Source organism: Corythoichthys intestinalis, chromosome 22 (assembly GCF_030265065.1).
Source record: "Corythoichthys intestinalis isolate RoL2023-P3 chromosome 22, ASM3026506v1, whole genome shotgun sequence".
Classification (NCBI taxonomy): domain Eukaryota; kingdom Metazoa; phylum Chordata; class Actinopteri; order Syngnathiformes; family Syngnathidae; genus Corythoichthys; species Corythoichthys intestinalis.
In genome coordinates, this window is record NC_080416.1 from 23,836,276 (window position 1) to 23,856,791 (window position 20,516).

Here is a 20,516-nt window from a genome sequence, read left to right on the forward strand (position 1 = left end):
CCTAATCAAAAAGTGAATCCCAAAATGATTTTCCTCTAGGGTAAATTTTGTTATGCAAAAAAATGCATGACTTGATCATGTAAACAGGTCGGATTGTACGGAAGAACCTGAGGGTACTCGCGCTTCTCGGACGGGCCTCTGATTGGCTGTCTGACTCTAAGGGGCGTGGTCTGCAACTGTAGGCGTTTAACAAAACTAGACGCCACGCCGACACCCGCATTCATTCACAACTGATCTGCGTGGCGGGCGCAATCTCTCCTCGCTGATTTGAAACCTCTCTGTGACGCTTTTTGCCCACTTTTTTTTTCATTTAGTCTTGATTCCATCGCCTGCGACGACCGGAAGTTTGCTTTCTACGCAATCTTACCTGAGCGCGTGTGTGTGTCTGTGAGCGTGTGTTTGAGTGCACGCGTTGGTGTCGTCCACCATGGATTTGCTTTGGATTGTGGGTTTGCTGGTGTGCGTGTGCGCCCGCTTGGCTTCGTCCGAACGCCACAGCGTCTTCTGGAACGGCACAAATCAAAAGTAAGTCCACTTAGCCGCACGATAGTTCACATTTTACAACTTTTTTTTTACCAAAGCATTTTTTGGTGCACCTCCTCCGTTCATATGCAATGAATTTGTGATGCGAGCAATTTGGCTGCTGTTGTTATGATAATGCAAAAAAGCTGTAGGGAGCCTCCTTCTCACCCCTCCTCAGCCTTTCGTTTTTTTTCTCTCCCTCTTTTGAACCTGCTATTATTATTATTATGGCACATTTTAATCCCTTGCACAATGTGTGATAAGCACGGACCAGTGTATGAAAAACAAGTTTGGAGGGGTGAAAGCTGCTTAAAAAGTGATGCACGTGTGCTGTAGTGGTCCTAGTTTGCACGATTAAACTGCTTTATGTTGAATTATTTGGTTTTAAAGTTGGGCTTTTTGTGTAGTTGCCATGCAACATTGGCTCATTTTAGAATAATCGGTCTATGTGGCATGACGTTGTTAAGTTTGACTATTGTAGTTGTGTACATGTTTGCTTTTAGAATAACAATTTATTTTTCTAAATGGTCATGGTAGTATCGTGTAAAGTGTAAGTGGTGAATTCCATTTTTTTAATGTAGTCATAATCATGTTTGGAATGACTAAATGTGTTTAAATGTTATGATTTGTGTCCATATGTGGGTTTTGATGGTGGCAAATCATCTAACTTGTATCATTAATTTGTCATTATAGTATGGATTACAACTGTCAGTAATATATGTTGTTCTTTTTTTTTTTTTTTTTTTTTTTTAATGATTATTGTGTGGTCTCCATATTAAACAGATGAATAGGCCTACTGCATTTGTTTGTAAATTAACTTGAGAAAAAGATTATTTTGGGACCATGTTTGTATGTTAGGGCAACAATGCATGTTTTTATGGGTCATTGTTGTCGTGTTTACATTCATGTGGTGGAATGTTACTGGAGAATTCCTGTGTTTGTATGTATTTAACATGTTTGAAGTGAGTAAACATGAATTATTTTGCATGTACATGATTTCAACAGTGCAGCAATCATGCACCATGTGCTTTTTGGACATAATTATGTGTCATTTTGAGGTATGGTGTTTAAATTCACGAGACTGAATACCGCCGGAATTTCAATGTTTTTATATGTAGTCATAATTGACATGTTAGAATCGAGTACTGGCACTAAAATTGGAGTATTGTGTAGTGCAGCAACCATACAACATATGCCTTTTGTCAGCATAATTACATGTATATGCAGTCTGGTGATGATGTACTTTTACCTGGTCCAACACTTTGCCTTGTTTTTTTTCTGACAAAGTGCAGCAATTTCCCCGAGATAATGATGTGCACGTGTGTCATAGCGCCCCTTCATATTTTCAGTATTACAAATGTGACTCACAACATGTTGAAATATCTTTTGCAATATCCTCTTGACTTGACAGGCCCCTGGATGCCCACCCTAATAACCTTCAAATGAAGAGCTATCATAGAAGGAGCGAGGGGTGGTTGTTGTGAATAGTGGGGGAGAGCTACGTGGCTGTCAGGTCGACTCGAGGGTGTTCATATTTCAGGTGACTGGGTGAGCAATAATGTCGGGCGACAGAGAGCGATTGGGTAACTCGAGGCCTGCCTGGTGGGTCACGCTCTGTGTGTGGGGGTGAAAGAGAGATGGATGACAAGGTTGTGGGAGGGAGAAATCGGAGTCCAAATTGTCCAGATTGGGGGCTGCTCGAAATAAGTGGGGGTCAATTAGAGCTGTGGGGAGTAAACAAATGTCTTCCCAGGATTTCAGAACCGCAAGTTTAACTCATTCACTGCCATTGACAGGGATGAATGTCCAATCCATTTGAACTTGGATGCCCTGACTGATGTTGAATGATTGTTTCAGTACCATTGAACTTGGGCAAGGCTGGCAGCAACTGATCGCTTCAAAAGGATTGGACGTCTATCACCGTTAATGGTATCCAATTAGTTAATGTATGGGATACCATTTAAGCTGTTAGAACAGTAGGAAGCTTCTTGGTCTGTTTCCTTTGTTTTAGTGCTGTAAGTGGTAATATAACAAAGTTAATGCGTGGTCAATGTAAAAACATTTCATTTTTAGAGCTGGTTCGTCTATTCGGCAGTTAAAGCCATGTTTAGTCTGACAAACAAGACCAAAATATAGTTTAAAATTATAGAAAAAAAAAAAGCAACTAAAAGATTCTTATGTTAAAAAAATTAACATTCTGTGTGGATTTCCTGAACCATGTGGTCTGACAAGACTGCTAGTTACTTTGCTAGCAATCACAGTAGCGTTTCTGTCTGTCGATTTTACATTTATTTGTCAACATTTACATTTCAATTACATAGTAGTCTGACCTAATGGTTCAACCTTACTGTTACCCTTCTATAATGATTCTAGCATAGGTAGGTAGAGTAGCCAAAAATTGTACTCAAGTAAAAGTAACGTTACTTCAAAATAATAATACACAAGTAAAAGTAGGCATCCAAAAAATGTACTCAAGTAAGAGTAAATAAGTATCTGGTGAAAAGAATACTCAAGTAATGAGTAACATTGTGAGTAACTGCTGGCAAATTTGTTTTTTATTTTTCAAACAATGTTTTTTTTTTTTCTCAGCACAAAGTTAACTATATGAAGTGTTGTTACAATGATATGTACAATAACCAATTATATAACCACATTAAGCCAATCAAAAAAACAAAAACAAAATATACATGTCAATGAATTCCGGCAAGAAAAAAAAATATTCGTCCAAAGAGCATGAGTGCCCTCTAGTGGAGAAAATAGTTCCTAGTTTGAATAGTGAATAGTTGCTTCACAGTTATGATTATGACATTAAAAGGATCATATCATGGTCAATAGGTGCCAAATAAACACTGGGAGAGAGGTTAAAATCCGTCTTTTGAAGTCATGCTGAGGGCAAGCTTGCGTCTGATTGGTATAATGGAGTCATGTGATTATTGTTGCGACGTCTCATTGGTGAAATTGGTAGAGCTACTCTTGGCATCGCTGGAAAAATAAAGAAATAAATATAATATGTAGAATAAAGAGGAAAAATGTAATGACTCTTGTGTAGCCCAAAATAGCGAAGTAAGAGAAGCGTTTTTTCTTCCCAAATCTACTCAAGTAAAAGTGAAAAGGATGGCTTAGTAAAACTATTCTTAGAAGTATATTTTTTTCAAAAAGTTGCTCAAGTAAATGTAAAATAATAAATAAAAATAAAATAAAAATAAAGAAAACCTGGAAGTAATGTTTTATTTCACTGTTGTTGTTGACTGTGATTTGACTTAAGAGATATTTTTAAAAATGTTCTTGCATATCTATGAACAATTTTATTTAGCGGGAAAAACCCATGCTTATATGACTAATCTTGATTATATGGGAAGCTGTGTTGTACGCAAAAACACACATCCATCCCTCTTCCTGTAAATGCAAAAGCCTTCTCACGAAGATTTGAATCGAGTCCCAGATGGATTTTGTTTTGCTTGTGTGACTGTAATCTGTTGCTTTTGCAACTCACTATTTTTATTTTCCTGGATGACTCCACTCACGTAATCCTTCGCATTCGCGGAAAAAAAAATCCAAAGTTTTAATTTGTTGCTTTCATCCGAGCCGGCAATCGTGTTGCCTCTCTGACCTGTTACTTGATACACTGTGTTGATTTTTAATGCTCCCCCGCCTCATCTCCAGTGGATGGTTTCATCCACGAGCATTAGATTTGTCATCTGTCTTCACTCAAGGGCGGGGAACCTTTTCCCTATCAGCCCTCCGAGAGCCCTAACGCATTTCTTTCCAGCTGTTTAACTACATCCATGACTTGCTATCAAACTTTTATCTAGAGAATGAACTAGATATTGAATTATTTACTTACCTACCTGACTATAAATCAAAATAATATTTATTTAGCTTTTAGCATAGCTCGGCAAGGCCGTATAACTTCCTGCTGTGGGCTGTAAATGGCCCACTTACCTTAGGTTTGCCCACCCTTGATCTTATTGATGTCACATTGATTTTTATGGGCCTTGTTTCCCTTCACATATGCACACAACACACGCACACAATTACGCTCATTCGTTTGAGAGGCCCAGCCTTCTGGCTGGCCACAAATTGCGCGCTTGGACGCCGCCGACTACTTCCAAGGTCGAGGCCGGCTTAATGACTACCTTTGTTTCGGGGTGAAATCCCAAATAGTTTCCGCACTTCCTGACCTTTTTTACTGCATGAGCGTGCGAGGCTCATTGTGTCCAACCAGGAACTTTTTAGTCAGCGTGCACTTGTTGCTTCCCAGAAAGAGGCTGGCCATCATGCGTGTGTGTTTGTGGTATGCCGTCCAAGCAGATAGGAGTGACTCAACAATTCTCATACACATTAACACACTGAAGCCTTCCGAGGTCTCCGGACCGTAAAGTGTGAAGCAATAATCAACTCATTCGCAGCTTGTTTCATTTTTCTTCGCTCATGAGTCGACTGCCTCCTTTTTGTACCTGTCTCTCCTTCACCCTATAAACTTCCCCTGACCTTCTCTCTTGGCCAGCTTCCTTTTTTCCACCTGCTTCTCCAGGCTCCATTTTTACCAAATATCTTTCTCTTTTGCTGTGTGTCAGTTTTGACAAAAGATTTTTGGTCCTTCCTTATGAACTCAACCAAAGTTGAACAACGTTGTCAGGCGACTGACTGCCAAGGCAAGTGCTGGTATAATATTCTGACGGTATGATAACATTAAGCCAAAAATATCACGGTTTCACGGTATTGCAGTTACAGCTCTACAATTTGTTACTTTGAGATACCTGTTTTAAAAAAAAAAAAAAAAAAAAAAAAAAAAAACGAACAGGATTTTTATGTTTTTTAAAAATATTAGCAAATTGGAATATAAGTACCGTATTGGCCCAAATATAAGACGGCCCTGATTATAAGACGACCCCCTCTTTTTCAAGACTCCAGTTTGAAAAAAGACTTTTTGAACACCAAATTAATTTTCATACAGAAAGTAATTACAGTACATCTGAAACAAATGATTATAACAACATATTTGAGAGAAAAAGCATGTTATTTTGCCTCATTCAGATCTTAATATCTGAACATTTAAATATGTAAGCTAAAGTGCAATCACATTCATAAATGAATGGCTTCTGGTTTTTGAAATGTAAATAAACCAATCTATTGTGATAAAACAACAAAATTGCAATAACTGCATTAACCATCAAAGTGAAGTCTAACTGTAACTGCAGTCTTGAAACAAATCTGAATAAGGAAAAACATTGCAATAAAATAATGCAAACTGGTTAAACTTGAGAGTAGCTGAGATCTGTCATGACAGAACATCGCTTCAATGATATCTGGCGCCATCTTGTGTCGTGAATGGGTATAACGACTAGACTGCAAATATAAGACGACCCCCTCTTTTTCAGTCTAATTTCAATGCAAAAAACACCGTCTTATATTCGGGCCAATACGGTATAATGTTAAGTTAAAATAAATTTTAAAAATATATACTGTATGTATTCTAAGTACCGTATTTTTCGGACTATAAGTCGCACCTGAGTATAAGTCGCACCAGCCAAAACATGCGCAATAGAGAGGAATAAAACATATGTATGTCGCACATTTATGGGGGAAATTTATTTGATAAAATCTGACACCAAGAACAGACATCTTGAAAGGCCACCGAGCTCTTAGCCCATGATTACCTTTTTTTTTGTTTGTTTGTTTTCTTTATTTCAGTAGGAGTAACCTCATTTCACCAGTCCCTTACAAGTTTCTCGCTAATTCCAAACTTTCTTTCTGCTGCTCGATGCTGCTTTTCAAATGCATATTTCAATAGTTGCAGCTTGTTATCTGCACAATGATTTTCTTTTCAGTGCCATTTTGTTCAGCCCTTCTGAGTTGTTTTTATTTGTTTTATAAGTTACTGTCAATGTTTAAACGCAGGCCTTGAGCATCCCCTTGCGGTTTAGTGTGAAAATAACATGTGAAATGATATAATAATGTTGTAGTGACCACTACCTCTTAACAGAATTCACCTAGGGAACTTGTGTGGGGCATGTTGTGTTCCTGGGGGGAACTACCGTATTGGCCCGAATATAAGACGGCCCTGATTATAAGACGACCCCCTCTTTTTCAAGACTCAAGTTTGAAAAAAAGACTTTTTGAACACCAAATTAATTTTGATACAGAAAATAATTACAGTACATCCGAAACAAATCATTATAACAATATATTTGAGAGAAAAAGCATGTTATTTTTCCTCATTCAAATCTTAATATCTGAACATTTAAATATGTAGACTAAAGTGCAATCACATTCGTAAATGAATGGCTTCTGGTTTTTGAAATGTAAATAAACCAATCTATTGCGATAAAACAACAAAATTGCAATAACTGCATTAACCATCAAAGTGAAGTCTAACTGTAGTCTTGAAACAAATCTGAATAAGGAAAAACATTGCAATAGAATAATGCAAACGGTTAAACTTGAGAGTAGCTGAGATCTGTCATGACAGAACATCGCTTCAATGATATCTGCCGCCATCAGGCGTCGTGAATGGGGAGAGTAGCTGAGATCTGTTATGACAGAACATCGCTTCAATGATATCTGGCGCCATCTAGCGTCATGAATGGGTATAATATCTAGACCGCGAATATAAGACGACCCCCTCTTTTTTTCAATGCAAAAAACACCGTCTTATATTCGGGCCAATACGGTATTTAGCCGTGTGCGTTTCCGACAAGGGCAGTTGAGTTACAAGAGACTACTGAGACACGAGCGACCGAACACGGCAACACGTCTACTCAACGAGCTATCCAGACTCATCAACATCATCCGCTACATTGTGTTAATAATTTCACACATAAGTCGCTCCAGAGTATAAGTCACACCCCCAGCCAAAAAAACTGCGACATATAGTCCGAAAAATACAGTAAAATTAAAATTAGGCCTGCAGCTATCGATTATTTTAGTATTCGATTAATCGATGAACTAGTTCGTTCGAGTAATCGGATAAGTAACATAAAAAATTTAAATACCTGACCTGAGCCTCAAACGGTATACAAAAATAAATAAATGAGGATATATGTACAACAAAAGAACAATTAGTTTAAATACTATAAAATGCCAACGTTTTTTTTTTTTTTTTACAATGCTCTTAACAAATAGTTAAAACACATATTCCCACAAAAAATGGCTAAATATACCTTTAAATTACGAATGCATTAAAAAAAAAAAAAAAAAAAAAAAAAAAAAAAAAAAAAAACAGCTCTAACAGAAACTTAGCTTATGTTGGTCTTAACAGGGAGCAGCTGGATTCAGCCATGTGAAATGGGGCAGACTAGAGGGCAGTGTATCCACCCAAATGAATGAAACTAAAGGCAAAAACTTTCAAATCAAACAATTACAATCCCACTTTAATTAAACGAATACTCGAGGCAGGAAAATTTAATTCAAATATTTTTTTTCTAATCGAATACTCGAGTTAATCAATTAATCGTTGCAGCACTAATTGAAATAAATGCAGTTCTTTAGGTGAGCCTAAACCCACAGCCACAGATCAACATTATTAGCATCAAAACAAAAATAATTGAATTATTTTCCATAAAAGCATGTGTGTATGACTTAGAGCTGAAACGAATACTTGAGCAACTCGAGTAACTCGAGTTTAAAAACTGATCCGAGTAATTTTATTAACCTCGAGGAATCGTTTAATTTTGCCAGCTCTAAGCATCACGTTTTGCCCAGACTACTTTAAATGCGAGACAACGCGCTGACGTCACGTGCGTAGAGGAAGAAGCAATAAAAAAAACAAAAAAAACCTTACTGCAGCCAACAGCCTCTACAAACTACGCCGACGTTGTTAAAAACTACGCCCGCATGATGCTAGTGTGGTAGCAGGTAGTGTCCGATGCGTCTCATAGATATCGCATGCATTTAGAACTAGATGCGAAATGACAGACTCGACCGCATCTGGGCAGCGTTAGTAAACAGCCGCCACCTTTAAGCAGTAGAGTTCTCAGCGCTAATAAATATAACGTTACTGTCACTCGCTCACGTAACGTTAGCCCTTCGGAGGGCTAGGTTTCTATTAAATATGACCACTGTCAATGGGTGGCTAACGTGTCTTACATACAGGCTTTATTTATTCTGTAAAAAGACAGCGCTGTAGAGTGATGAGGGTGTAAAATTAAAACATAATAAATCTAATGTTTTAGCTCAGTAGTCATTGCTGAATAAAACACCAAGTAGCACTGGTCTCTAATGTGTTCCAATACAGCAGGTATCATACATTTATTTTGAACACTGCAAAAACTCAAAATCCTATCAGTACTTACAGTTTAGACTAACTTAAAACTTAACTACAACTTTAAAATAGTTTGACACAAATGGAAATTCAATTGAAACACTTGGGGAAAACAGCTTTCAAGTGATGTGTGCTATCAAGCATAATTACATTTTTTGGTAAGAAATATGTTTTTTTTTTCTAATAAGATCTAGAAGTTTTTTGAGTGAAAGCAGTGAATTTTTTTTTCTAGTCACATCTGAGATGCAATTGTTGGCTGTTTTCAACAATGCACATCGAAAATAAAGACACTGATTGACTGAAAATGGTTCAATATTGGATTAAATGTCTTTTTTTCTCATGTATATTTATAATTGCTCTTTCCCTAAAAAAAAAAAAATCTTTTATCCGATTACTCGATTAATCGATAGAATTTTCAGTCAATTACTCGATTACTAAAATATTCGATAGCTGCAGCCCTAGTATTAATTGTATCATGTTTACATTATACACACACGCTCTTTCTCAACATAGACAGTTTCCAGAGAGAGAAAAAAAAAACGTTTTACCACCGCTAGACACACTTAACACATTGGAGTTAACTTTCGTAGCTGGTAGGAAATGTTCATTACAGTGTTTAGTCACCTCTAATTTTGTATAAATGCAAAATCATATTGGAGGTATTGCCTTCTCGCCAGCCACCCTCCACAAACATGCTTACATGTCGGTTGGCCCTCCTCCTCCAAGCCGCCGCCGTTTGTAACTTTTCTGTAGCCGAAGTATTCCCATACCAGCGATTTCGTTTTCTTTGATGGGGGGGGGGGGGGGGGGGGTCAGGATTTTCACCTCCTCCAGCCATCGTGTAGCACAGCTGACTCAGTGATGCTGAGCAACAATCGGTGGGGGAGGGTTGAGCCATACAGCTGCAATCGAGGGATTTCTCCATGCATTTTTGGGACATAAAAATAGCTAATACCTTAGGGACGGTATGTTGGAAAAATTTTGCGGTTTTGAAACCTTTCATTTTCATACCACGGTATGCCTTGAAACTGGTAATCGGCAAATGTCTACTTTAATTTGACTCAAATTCATCCTGGAGATACTTTTACCTAAATAATCAACAAGTACTTTCAGATATATGGTCTCCCAAAAATGTTTGGCATCGCGAATTGCGTACCTGAATTAATAGTTTTTGGAGGTTAATATCTTGGAAATGAGACAGAGTTGAGGGCTAAAATTTAGTAGCTTGGGTAATTCTGATTTTCAGAATCTGATGTTAGAATTCCTCTGCATTTATTCCATTATCAATTAATGAATCTCCCCTTTTAATAGGCAGAAATCAAAAATCCCCCTTGTGTGGAAAAACGCTCTTACAGATTAACTGTGCTAGATTCCTTCTATCTGAAGACAGAAATTTGCATGTGTTCAAGTGTCATATAGGCGTATCTCTACATAAATCAAATCAGAGTCAGACCCTGCAGAGCTATAGTTGAGTTCATATGGAATGACCCAACAAACATCAAACAAATCAATCAGAAGCCTTCTTGAGTCTGTGTTCATGTCACTGGCAGGTGCTGTCAGCCGACTCTGGCAGAGGTCTGCACTCCACTACTGAATTTTATCAGCATGTTCTTGTGGTATCGGTTCAAACAGGGGAGTTATTTCAGGTATTTTTCACCCCTGTGAAAGATTAACTTGGCATTTAACCACTCAATATGGACGTTGTTATGTCCCTGCTCGCCTACAAATTAGTGCACGGTCTTCACGGTGCGCCCTAGAAAGAGAATACTACCCGGCGCGACTGATTGAGGGTCGGGGGTCGCCTTGTGATGAAGTGGCCCGGGCCTCTATCAATCTGTCAGTCATTCCGGCGCGGCGGTGGTCCTTGAATGCGGGGCCGCCACTCAGGGTCTCCGCCCTCTGGGAAAGTCTCATTCTCCGGGTCCCCTTTTTGCCAGCTTTTTTATCTGAACCTTACAAGCTGTCCCTTTTCAGTCTATTATTTCCGAGGTAGTGTGTGAGAGCGGGGAAAGGAGGGAAGCATTCTCAGAGGTGTGGAATTTTCTTAGCGTTTTCTTGGCACCCGTAGTGATCAGTCACAAGGCACTTTCCACCCCCCCGGAAGGCTTTGCTCTCCCTTTTCAACTTCCAGACTCTACCTCTCTCTGAAAAGCCACTCTAGTACCCCTTTAGCAAATCTTCTCGGTCTTTTTACTTATATGTCTTTGGTTTTTCTTGAGTGTCTTGCTGAGGTACAGCCAAAGATGGCCCAGGACCCAAGAATCCATGAATAGAAACAATTATTTCTCTTGAAAGGGTGAATATGTGTCTGCCTATTTGCTGGAGAGATAAAAGATAAAATGGAGTGGTTAGATAAGCATTTATTCTTTAGGATTAGGGTTGGGAATTGCCGAATAACTCTGAATATGACTTTGAAATCACAGCAGGCTATAAAGTTTATATATATCGCTAAAAATAATGGTAAATTACTTCTAGTCATAAATTCTTACTATTGTCACTATTGTTCTATTTTAATCATCTTATTATTGATACTTCTGAAATCATTGATGCGGAACAGCCACCGTATGTCTCAATACCTCTAACCCAGTGCTTTTCAATTATCTGTTACTGTGAATTTATCTGTTGATTTGGCTTCTTGCTTTATGCTGCCAAAATTTTTAGACTATTAATGATTAAAATTTTTAATCGAGTTAATTACAGCTTGAAAATTAATTAATCGTAATTAATCGCAATTCAAACCATCTACAAAATATGCCATATTTTTCGGTAAATTATTGTTGGAATAGAAAGATAAGACGCAAGACTGATATATACATTTAACATACGGTACATAAGTACTGTATTTGTTTATTATAAGAATAAATCAACAAGATGGCATTAACATGATTAACATTCTTTCTGTGAAAGGGATCCACCTATAGAAAGACTTGTAGTTCTTAAAAGATAAATGTTAGTACAAGTTATAGAAAGTTTATATTAAAACTAGGGCTGTCAAAATTATCGCGTTAACACGCGGTAATTAATTGTTTTAATTAATCACGTTAAAATATTTGACGCAATTAACGCACATGTCCCGCTCAGAAAGTATTCTGCCTTTTGGTAAGTTTTACAGCAAGACTTTTTGTGCTGTCCAACAGCGAACTCTTGTGGTCGCTTTGCGACATGGTTTATTGTTTTCTTTCCAGTTCATTATGGCTGCACGACGTCTCGGGCTGATAATGTTGTGCTTATATGATCCTTGGACAAGATTTGTCCGTAAGTATGGTTGTTGTAAAGAATGTACATATTATGTTAGTAAGCGAAATGTTATATTTTTTGTATGAGACGCTTTTTGTTAATGTTTAGTGAACCTGTATAGCGTGCTAAGCTAGCGTTGTTGCTAATGCAATGCTTGTGTACTTTTTTTTGTAGTTTTATGACGGTCTAAAGAGGACAATGGTTTGAGGCCATTTTATTAATAAATCAGATGAAAAAGGAAGAAGTCTAATTATTAAGGCGTCGTTCACTAGCTGTCTAGCTTTGGAAAAAGTAGACGCTTCGGAGTGAGGACAGCATAGACAGATTTAAATGACCGTAGAGTGAAATGCCCACTACAGTCCTTTTGTACCGTATGTTGAATGTATATATCCATCTTGTGTCTTATCTTTCCATTCCAACAATTTATTTTACAGAATATATATATAATTTACAGAAAAATATGGCATATTTTATCGATGATTTGAATTGCGATTAATTACGATTAATTAATTTTTAAGCTGTAATTAACTCGATTAAAAATTTTAATCGTTTGACAGCCCTAATTAAAACCCCTCTTAATGTTTTCGTTTTAATAAAATTTGTAAAATTTTCAATCAAAAAATAAACTAGTAGCCCGTTGTTGATGTCAATAATTACACAATGCTCATGGGTGCTGAAGCCCATAAAATCAGTCGCACCCAAGCACCAGCAGAGGGCGACAAAACTCCCAAAAACACAAGTAACAAGTGGACATTGCACTGTGCTGTCATTTTAATCTGTTTGAGCAGGGCATGTGCGTTAATTGCGTCAAATATTTTAATGTGATTAATTTAAAAAATAAATTACCGCCCGTTAACGCGATAATTTTGACAGCCCTATTTTAGACATAGTAAACATACCGGTCTTGTCTTCCATTGTATTAATTAAAAGTAAAGCCTCGTGCTACATACGCTATGTCATATTTCCTCGTCTGAGTTTTCGGGAGAAATCTCCGACATCAGTGTCAGATATTTTTTCATGGTTTCGATGAAAAGTTTGTTCAATGCACTTCATATCTCTTGCTCTTTTCTGTGTGCTCTTGTTTGGTGCAAAAATACTGCACAAACTCTGAAAATGAGAGCACCACTGCCACCCACTGACTGGATATGCCACTGACACTTTATTCTAGCGCTGCAAAAAAGCTCACATCCGCCCCAATCAGCATCGCTTCGCGTCCCCCTGGGGAGGCGTGCCCCACTATTTGAGAAGGACTGCTTTAACCACACAACAACAACAAAATCAAAGCGTTAACTCATTGGCAATCCATTTGAAATGAGAGGGATGATAGTGAATGGCCATATTTGAATTCTATCGGCGACCAGTTCAAATGCATTGGATGTCTATCGCTGCCAATGTTTTAACGCGCTTCTATTAGGACATCAGTACACTAAAGGCAGAGTTATACTTCTGCGTCAGACCTGCGCCGTCAAGGAAGACCCGAGTTAAGACCCTGCGCCGTAGCCTGACGCGCTCTTCTCGAATTTTCTAACCTTCGCGTCGCATAGACGCGTATGACGTGGCGAAAACGGACTATGATTGGTCCGCTCAGACTGTTGTTTCTGGTTCAGCGCGAAATCACCGCCGTTGTAGAATAGAATCAAACATTATTTTTCTACATGGAAAAATGGACCAAGCCAACGGGAGTATCATCTAAGAGCAAGTCTCGTCAAGACATTATTATGATTGCCAAATGGCAAGGTCGGCGATTGAAAAAAAAAAATGGAAGAACCACCGAGACGTGTGTGTTCGGAATCGAGTGGCCACACGAAGCGGTGACCCAGTCGGCCAAAAACTGCCAACTTTTTATCACTTTATGTCATATTTTTGGTTGGAGCACTTCATCATTTATTGTGTACATGGTGTTAATATTTTTGCTGTGAGTCTGTGACTTATTTACGTGTCAAACTAGCAACAAACAAGTATATGAAGAATAAAGCACAGATTTGGTGTCAAAAGAGTTGTTTTGATCTTTAATTTTCAATAACAGACAGTTCACACATGATACATCATCACTGATTGAGAATGCCTCGGTGCTTTTTATGATAACGTTAAAATCAAGGCTCCCACCGTAGTTTGGGAAGTTCCATAGACGCCAGAAATCTGCTATGGCTCCCCACAGGCTGGTTGTAGGACACGGCAAAAAAATCGGGCTGGAGGGCTTTGCAGACCTTGGACACAGTGCTCGATGCCAGTTTGAAGCTAGCCGCCACAGCTAGCTCTCTCCATCCGTGTCTAGAACTCTCTGTGCGGCATCGAAAGTCGGCCAGACCGCCTGGAAACAGTCTTCTGCGTCGCCTGCCCCTCAACATTTGTATGTTCAACATTCATTCAATGTTGATGAGCAGAAGATTTACATTCAAGAGTTCCATCTTGCATTGTTTATTTTTTCTCCGTTAAACTAGACTACCGGAAATCAACAAGCATGCCCCAAAACCGTACAAACATAACGCCACCCCCCTCTAGTGGGTTGGCGGTGAATTACAGAGCAACGTGCTCCCTCACCGCAGAATTATCGAATGTCGAATGACGCCGTAGTCGCTGTGGCGGCACCGCAACGCGGGAGTATAACTCGGGCTTAAGGCTAGTTTCATACCGCAGGTTTTAATGCACATTTCCCATTTTTGTCATGTTTTTCTTTTTTTCCGTGCCCGTTCAGACTGCCTTTGTCCAGTGGGCCAGTTTACGTATCACAAATGCGCACTAATTCGCAGTCCAAGATGCGCTGAGCAAACTGACCCGCATACACAGAAGCATCAAAGCAAATGACTACACATGCTGGCTCTACGTCATTCTAGGGTGATCATGTTTTCATTTCCAAAAAGAGGACACAAATAATGCCTGTATAGTGTTACATTTAAAGTTTATATGGATTGATAGAATGCATGCACAGTGCGTGCATGACACACACACATACGGTCAGTTTGCCCCACCCGACTCTCAGCCATGTACGCAACCATGAAATATTGCTAATTTGGCGCACAAAAAGAAAACGGAGAATTTTCAAGCTTATCCTTTTTCCCCATTTAATTTTTTTATGACTGGTCAAGCCCAGTTCAAGCTCGGCGCTAACGATTATGCACAGCTCCGTCAGCGCCGTACCCCTTGCCTCTCTCGCTCTTTGCTGACGTAATTGCTGCATGTATTCCGATTTGGGGAGACTTGAGAGTTCAGGCCGCAGGTACATTCTGGAAAAATGTGGCTCAGATCGGATTTTAACCACATACGAAAGTGACCCAGATCGAATTTTAAATGGTCCACTTCTATGCGACTTGTCCCGTTCAGACCGTCGAGTTAATGCCTCACTCGAGTCGGAAAAACATGGAAAAAATCTGATTTGTGCATTAAGACCTGCAGTATGAACCTAGCCTAATTGTCAAAGGTGAGTAGATAGTCTTAATACATATATGTTCTCTGCTGCATATCAGTAACACTGCTTGCCCATTCACCCTACCCCGTCATAATCTAGTCTTACCTGCCCTCCCTATTCCTGTCCTATCTGTTAGCTGCTATATCCCTTCCACACATTCCCCGGCATTGATTATTTGAAACTGAACATTCAAATATTTAAAGTATACCAAATCTTGGCACATTTTTATCATGATAAATTGAGTCAAAACAATTTGCTCTTATCTTGACTGGTGATCATGTAAGAATAAATAGTTGGTGGAAAAACATCTGCTGTACATTGCAGAGTCACTAAGAGTTGTTGAAAGAATTGCTCTATTATGACCATCCATCTCGGCGTCCTGACTCCCTCATTGCTCTGCGGTGAAGCCAATTGAGTGGGAATGCAGTGTGAAAGCAGCTACAGATAAGAAACTTGTCCGATTTCCCAGGAGCTCTGAGCTATACACTTCCAAAAAACATCCCACTGTTCCGACTTCAGTCTCACCCCAGTTTTCTCTGAAATTTCCTTGCACTATCTCCATCTTTCACCCGCATTGTCCGCCCCGCTCCTCTTAATCTGTTTCTGCAATCTGTCTGATGAATTCAATCTGGGACGTAGCTTGTCAAACGGATGTAATCGTCTCTTATGGGTTCACTGATGCACGCTGTTGTTTTTCTCTACCTCACTGGGAAGTGAATCAGGCCAAAGGTTGCTTCCTCGCCGCCGCTTACTGTTTAGCCTTAGCAAAGTCTGCTACGTGTTTCCCCTGCGAGGTGCCTGCCTGGGCTTTCCGTTCGCGTCTCTTTCCCGGGAAAAGTGCGTATCCTGTCTGCATTGTAAACAATAGTTGTTCTCACACGTTTCACCCTGTGCGAGTTCATAAAGGACTTGAGCGACTGTTTCCCAGGCTGTTATAAGCCTTCCATAGATTAGCCATGATTCATAGACATTGATTGTTTCGCATTTTTTAAGACGGATGCGCCATTGTCGAGACATAAAGGCAGTCTTGAATCAACCTTCCCGAGCTGTGCAGATATGCCTCGTCTCTATTTGGGATCCCTGATGTCTCCTCCTCAGCCGACCTTCCCTGCCCATCCTCTTGTCTTTTCCTTATCTAGGCACCAGACTTCCCCCTTTGGCTCGGTCCCACAGAGAAAGGAGCAAGATGAAGGGGCTCGGCTTGTAAACAGCCGTGTGATTGCGTCGCTAATCTCGAATAAGCCAGACAGGGCGATCAGATATTATCTTGTTTTGTTGCGTAAATATGGGACATTGTTTCATTTATTGTGGAAACGTGCGGTGAAGAGCCGCTATCCCTTAAGAGGCACACTGTATCATCACCATCTGGAAGTGAGAGCTACTGCGGCTACAATTTAAACCTGAAATGGAAGTCAGTCATTAAGGATGAAACGGTTTATGGTTTACCCATAAACCCTGGTGAAATTTATCTGTTTGTATTACCGTGGCAGCATGCTGGATGAGGCTGCCGCACGCATGAATGATTGTCCATATGCGCTGATTGAGTGACGACCAGTCCGGGTTGCATCCCGCCTACTGACTAAAGTCGTCTGTGATTGACTCAAGATCACCAGATGAAGAAAACAGTACAAAAATTGATGGCTGGATAGTGGTATGATTTTTATATGGGAAATTAACATTAATACTGTATTTAGTGTTTCAGAGAGTAAACATGTGAGTTGCTGGCTCCGTTTATGTTCTGTGACGTTCTGCGGTATGTAATTAGCATTGAATTTAAAGTAGGAAAGTCATTAAGGTGATCTACCAACAGATGGCATATAATAAATTGGTATTTTGATGAATGAGTGTGTCTTTATTTTAGGTGATAGTAATAATTAGTATCGTATCTAGAAGCTCCGAAATTAAAAGTGTCTGTTGCTTGCTCCTCTTTAACTCATTGGCTGCCGTTGACAGCACTTGACGTCTAATCTATTTCATTGGGACCTCCCAGTTAAATGAGATCATTTCTAGGACGAACTAGTGGTGTAAATCACCAATTTCATGACGATACAATGTTGATTGTTTGGACGGCGATACGATATATTTAATGATGTTACCAAGTCTGCCAAAATTCCATTCGAATCAAGGGCCTTCAATCAATTTAGGACGGTATGTACACATTTGATACAATTACCGTATTGGCCCGAATATAAGACGGTGTTTTTTGCATTGAGATGAGACTGAAAAAGAGGGGGTCGTCTTATATTCGCAATCTAGACATTATACCCATTCACGACGCTAGATGGCACCAGATATCATTGAAGCGATGTTCTGTCATGACAGATCTCAGCTACTCTCCCCATTCACGACGCTCGATAGCGCCAGATATCATTGATGCGATGTTCTGTCATGACAGATCTCAGCTACTCTCAAGTTTAACCAGTTTGCATTATTTTATTGCAATGTTTTTCCTTATTAAGATTTGGTTCAAGACTACGGATACAGTAAGACTTCACTTTGATGGTTAATGCAGTTATGGCAATTTTGTTGTTTTATCACAATAGATTGGTTTATTTACATTTCAAAAACCAGAAGCCATTCATTTACGAATGTGATTGCACATTAGTTTACATATTTAAATGTTCAGATATTAAGATTTGAATGAGGCAAAATAACATGCTTTTTCTCTAAAAATATATTCTTATCATTTCGTTTCGGATGTACTGTAATTATTTTCTGTATAAAAATTAAAATTTGGTGTTCAAAAAATCTTTTTTCAAACTTGAGTCTTGAAAAAGAGGGGGTCGTCTTATCATTAGGGCTGTCTTATATTCGGGCCAATACGATAGTTACATTTTGCTTAAAGCAATCAAAATAATAAGACGTTTTGATGTTTGACAATTTTGTTGCGAACCATTTCGCAAATGTCCGTGGATTTAAAAAAAAAAAAAAAAAATTTACAAGACGACATATCTAAAGGATGAATATGTTGAAAATTTTTATTCGATTTTGTATAACCCATAAGCGGAGTTTGAGTTTTGTTGCAGGGGGGGCAAAACATGTTGATGACCCCGAAACGCGATGTCAGCAATAAAATTAACTTACAAGATATATGCTCGGTTAGTAGCTTAGCCCATGCTCGTAAATACAGGCATCCCAGCTATGTGTGTGTGAGTTTGTGTGTGAGTGCACGCGTTTTTCTATGGAGAAGTAGATGCCGATTTTTGCGTTCCACGAAGATATCCAATTTGAATGGCAAGTTTTTCCCCACTCACTCACGCCCTTGCGAAACAAATCCTCACCGTGGTGAGTTTGAAATTGGCGGCAAGCAAAACAGGAAACTGACTGAATATTCCAGCCAGGAATATTTATAATCATACATTGAAAATGAGCGCTTTTTGTTTCCCATCATTTTTTAGGGAAATTCTAAATCAGGCTGCTTAGGACAGCTATGCTTTTGGCTAAGGACGTCATCCATTAAATATGTTGTGCCCGGTTGTGGCTTTGTTGTACAATTAGCGTCTTTAGTGGGAGAAACTGAAACCCCGCTCACCATTTTGTCAGTACTCTCCGGCATTTCATGGTCCACATATTCAATCCTTGGTTCTCGCTCAGTAGTTGTTGTCGCTTTTGAAAATTTTGGTTTGAAAATAAATTGCGTATATCCATCTTGTTACTTCTGTCCTCAGGTGGTTTTGGCTAAGCAATGCAAATGACTGTCTCTAAGGTGCCAGTCAGATGATCTGTCCGAAAACTAATTTTGACCCATTATAAAATAATTTTTTGTTCATTTAATTCATTTTCGTTGTTTGTTTTATTGCTTTACGACATTTATAGACGTTTTACCGGCAAAGTCTTTAATTTTAAATATATTGGAAAGTCAATTACATGCAATGGCATTTTCAGCCGCCCCCCCCCCCCTTAATCTCCGCATATGGTATTACCAATTGACATAAAAATTAGTGCTACAACGATTAATCGGTTAACTCAAGTAATTCAATTAGGAGAAAAAGCTTTGAATTTACTGCTTCGAGGATTCTTTTAATTAGTGGTGTTGTAATGGTTTGTTTTGAAAGTATTTGCATTTAGTTTTATTGATTTGGGTGGATACATTGCCCTCTAGTGACATCACTCCTCTAACACTGTTGAATCCAGCTGCTCCCTGTTAAGACCAACATAAGGTTATAAGTTTTTGTTTGAGCTAATATGATTGCTTACGTATGCATAAATTAGTTTTGAAGTATATTTAGCAGTCTTTTGTTGGAATATGTGTCTGAAGGATTTGTTAAGAGCATTGTAAAAAAGAAAAAGTTAGCATTTTATAGCATTTAAGCTAGCGGACTTTTGCTTTGCAAGTTAGCCAATTGTTCTTTTGTTGTACTTTGATCTTCATTTATTAATTTTTTATACGCCATTTGAGGCTAAGCTCAGGTATTTTAATTTATTTTTAAATGCATTTATTGCTCTTGTGAAGTGCATTTGTATTCATATTGAATGCTCTTTTGAAAGTGCAATCTTAGCAAGCCTTTGTTTTAAATATCCTGAAATTTATTCAGCAATGCATTAAATGTCCGAATACTCGATTTTCCAAACTAATTGACAAACTAATCGATTACTTAAATAATTGATAGCTGCAGCTAGAGCTAGGAATCTTTGGGCACCTAATGATTCGATTACGATTACGATTCAGAGGCTCCGATTTGATTATAAAACAATTATTGATGCACCCCCCTCCTTTTTTTTATTTATTTATTTTTTTTTTAATTTATTTTTTTTTTAATGTTTTGTACATTAGTTCCAAAATTGTTCAAAAATACTCTCAGGCTAAACCAAACTACTATTTCAGTATCAAGTTAACATATAGCAGTAAACAAATATACAGAAATAATAGTAAATAAAAAACTCCAGTCCCCATTCTGTATCAGCAGCTTTAAACTACATTCAATTAATGTTGTGTATCAACTGTTAAAGTTGTTAAAATTGCTCCCGTTATTCCATAATTTCCCTTTTGTCTACTTTCGACATGTGAAAGTTTTAAAACTATTTTAAAGATAGAGTCAAGTCAATATTTTACCGATTTAGGAGTATTTTAGATAAAAAGTTAATTAG

The 20,516-nt window shown here is 38.5% G+C and overlaps 1 protein-coding gene across 1 annotated transcript in view; it reads left to right on the top strand.

Moving 5' to 3' along the window:
- The first annotated feature begins 221 nt into the window (after positions 1-221).
- The window catches only part of efna1a (ephrin-A1a), a 48,302-nt gene continuing 28,007 nt past the window's right edge, over positions 222-20,516 (top strand). The window contains exon 1 of the mRNA XM_057827783.1: positions 222-525. Coding sequence (XP_057683766.1) covers positions 428-525 — 98 coding nt within the window. The 5' untranslated portion in view covers positions 222-427. The remainder of the gene's footprint in view (positions 526-20,516) is intronic.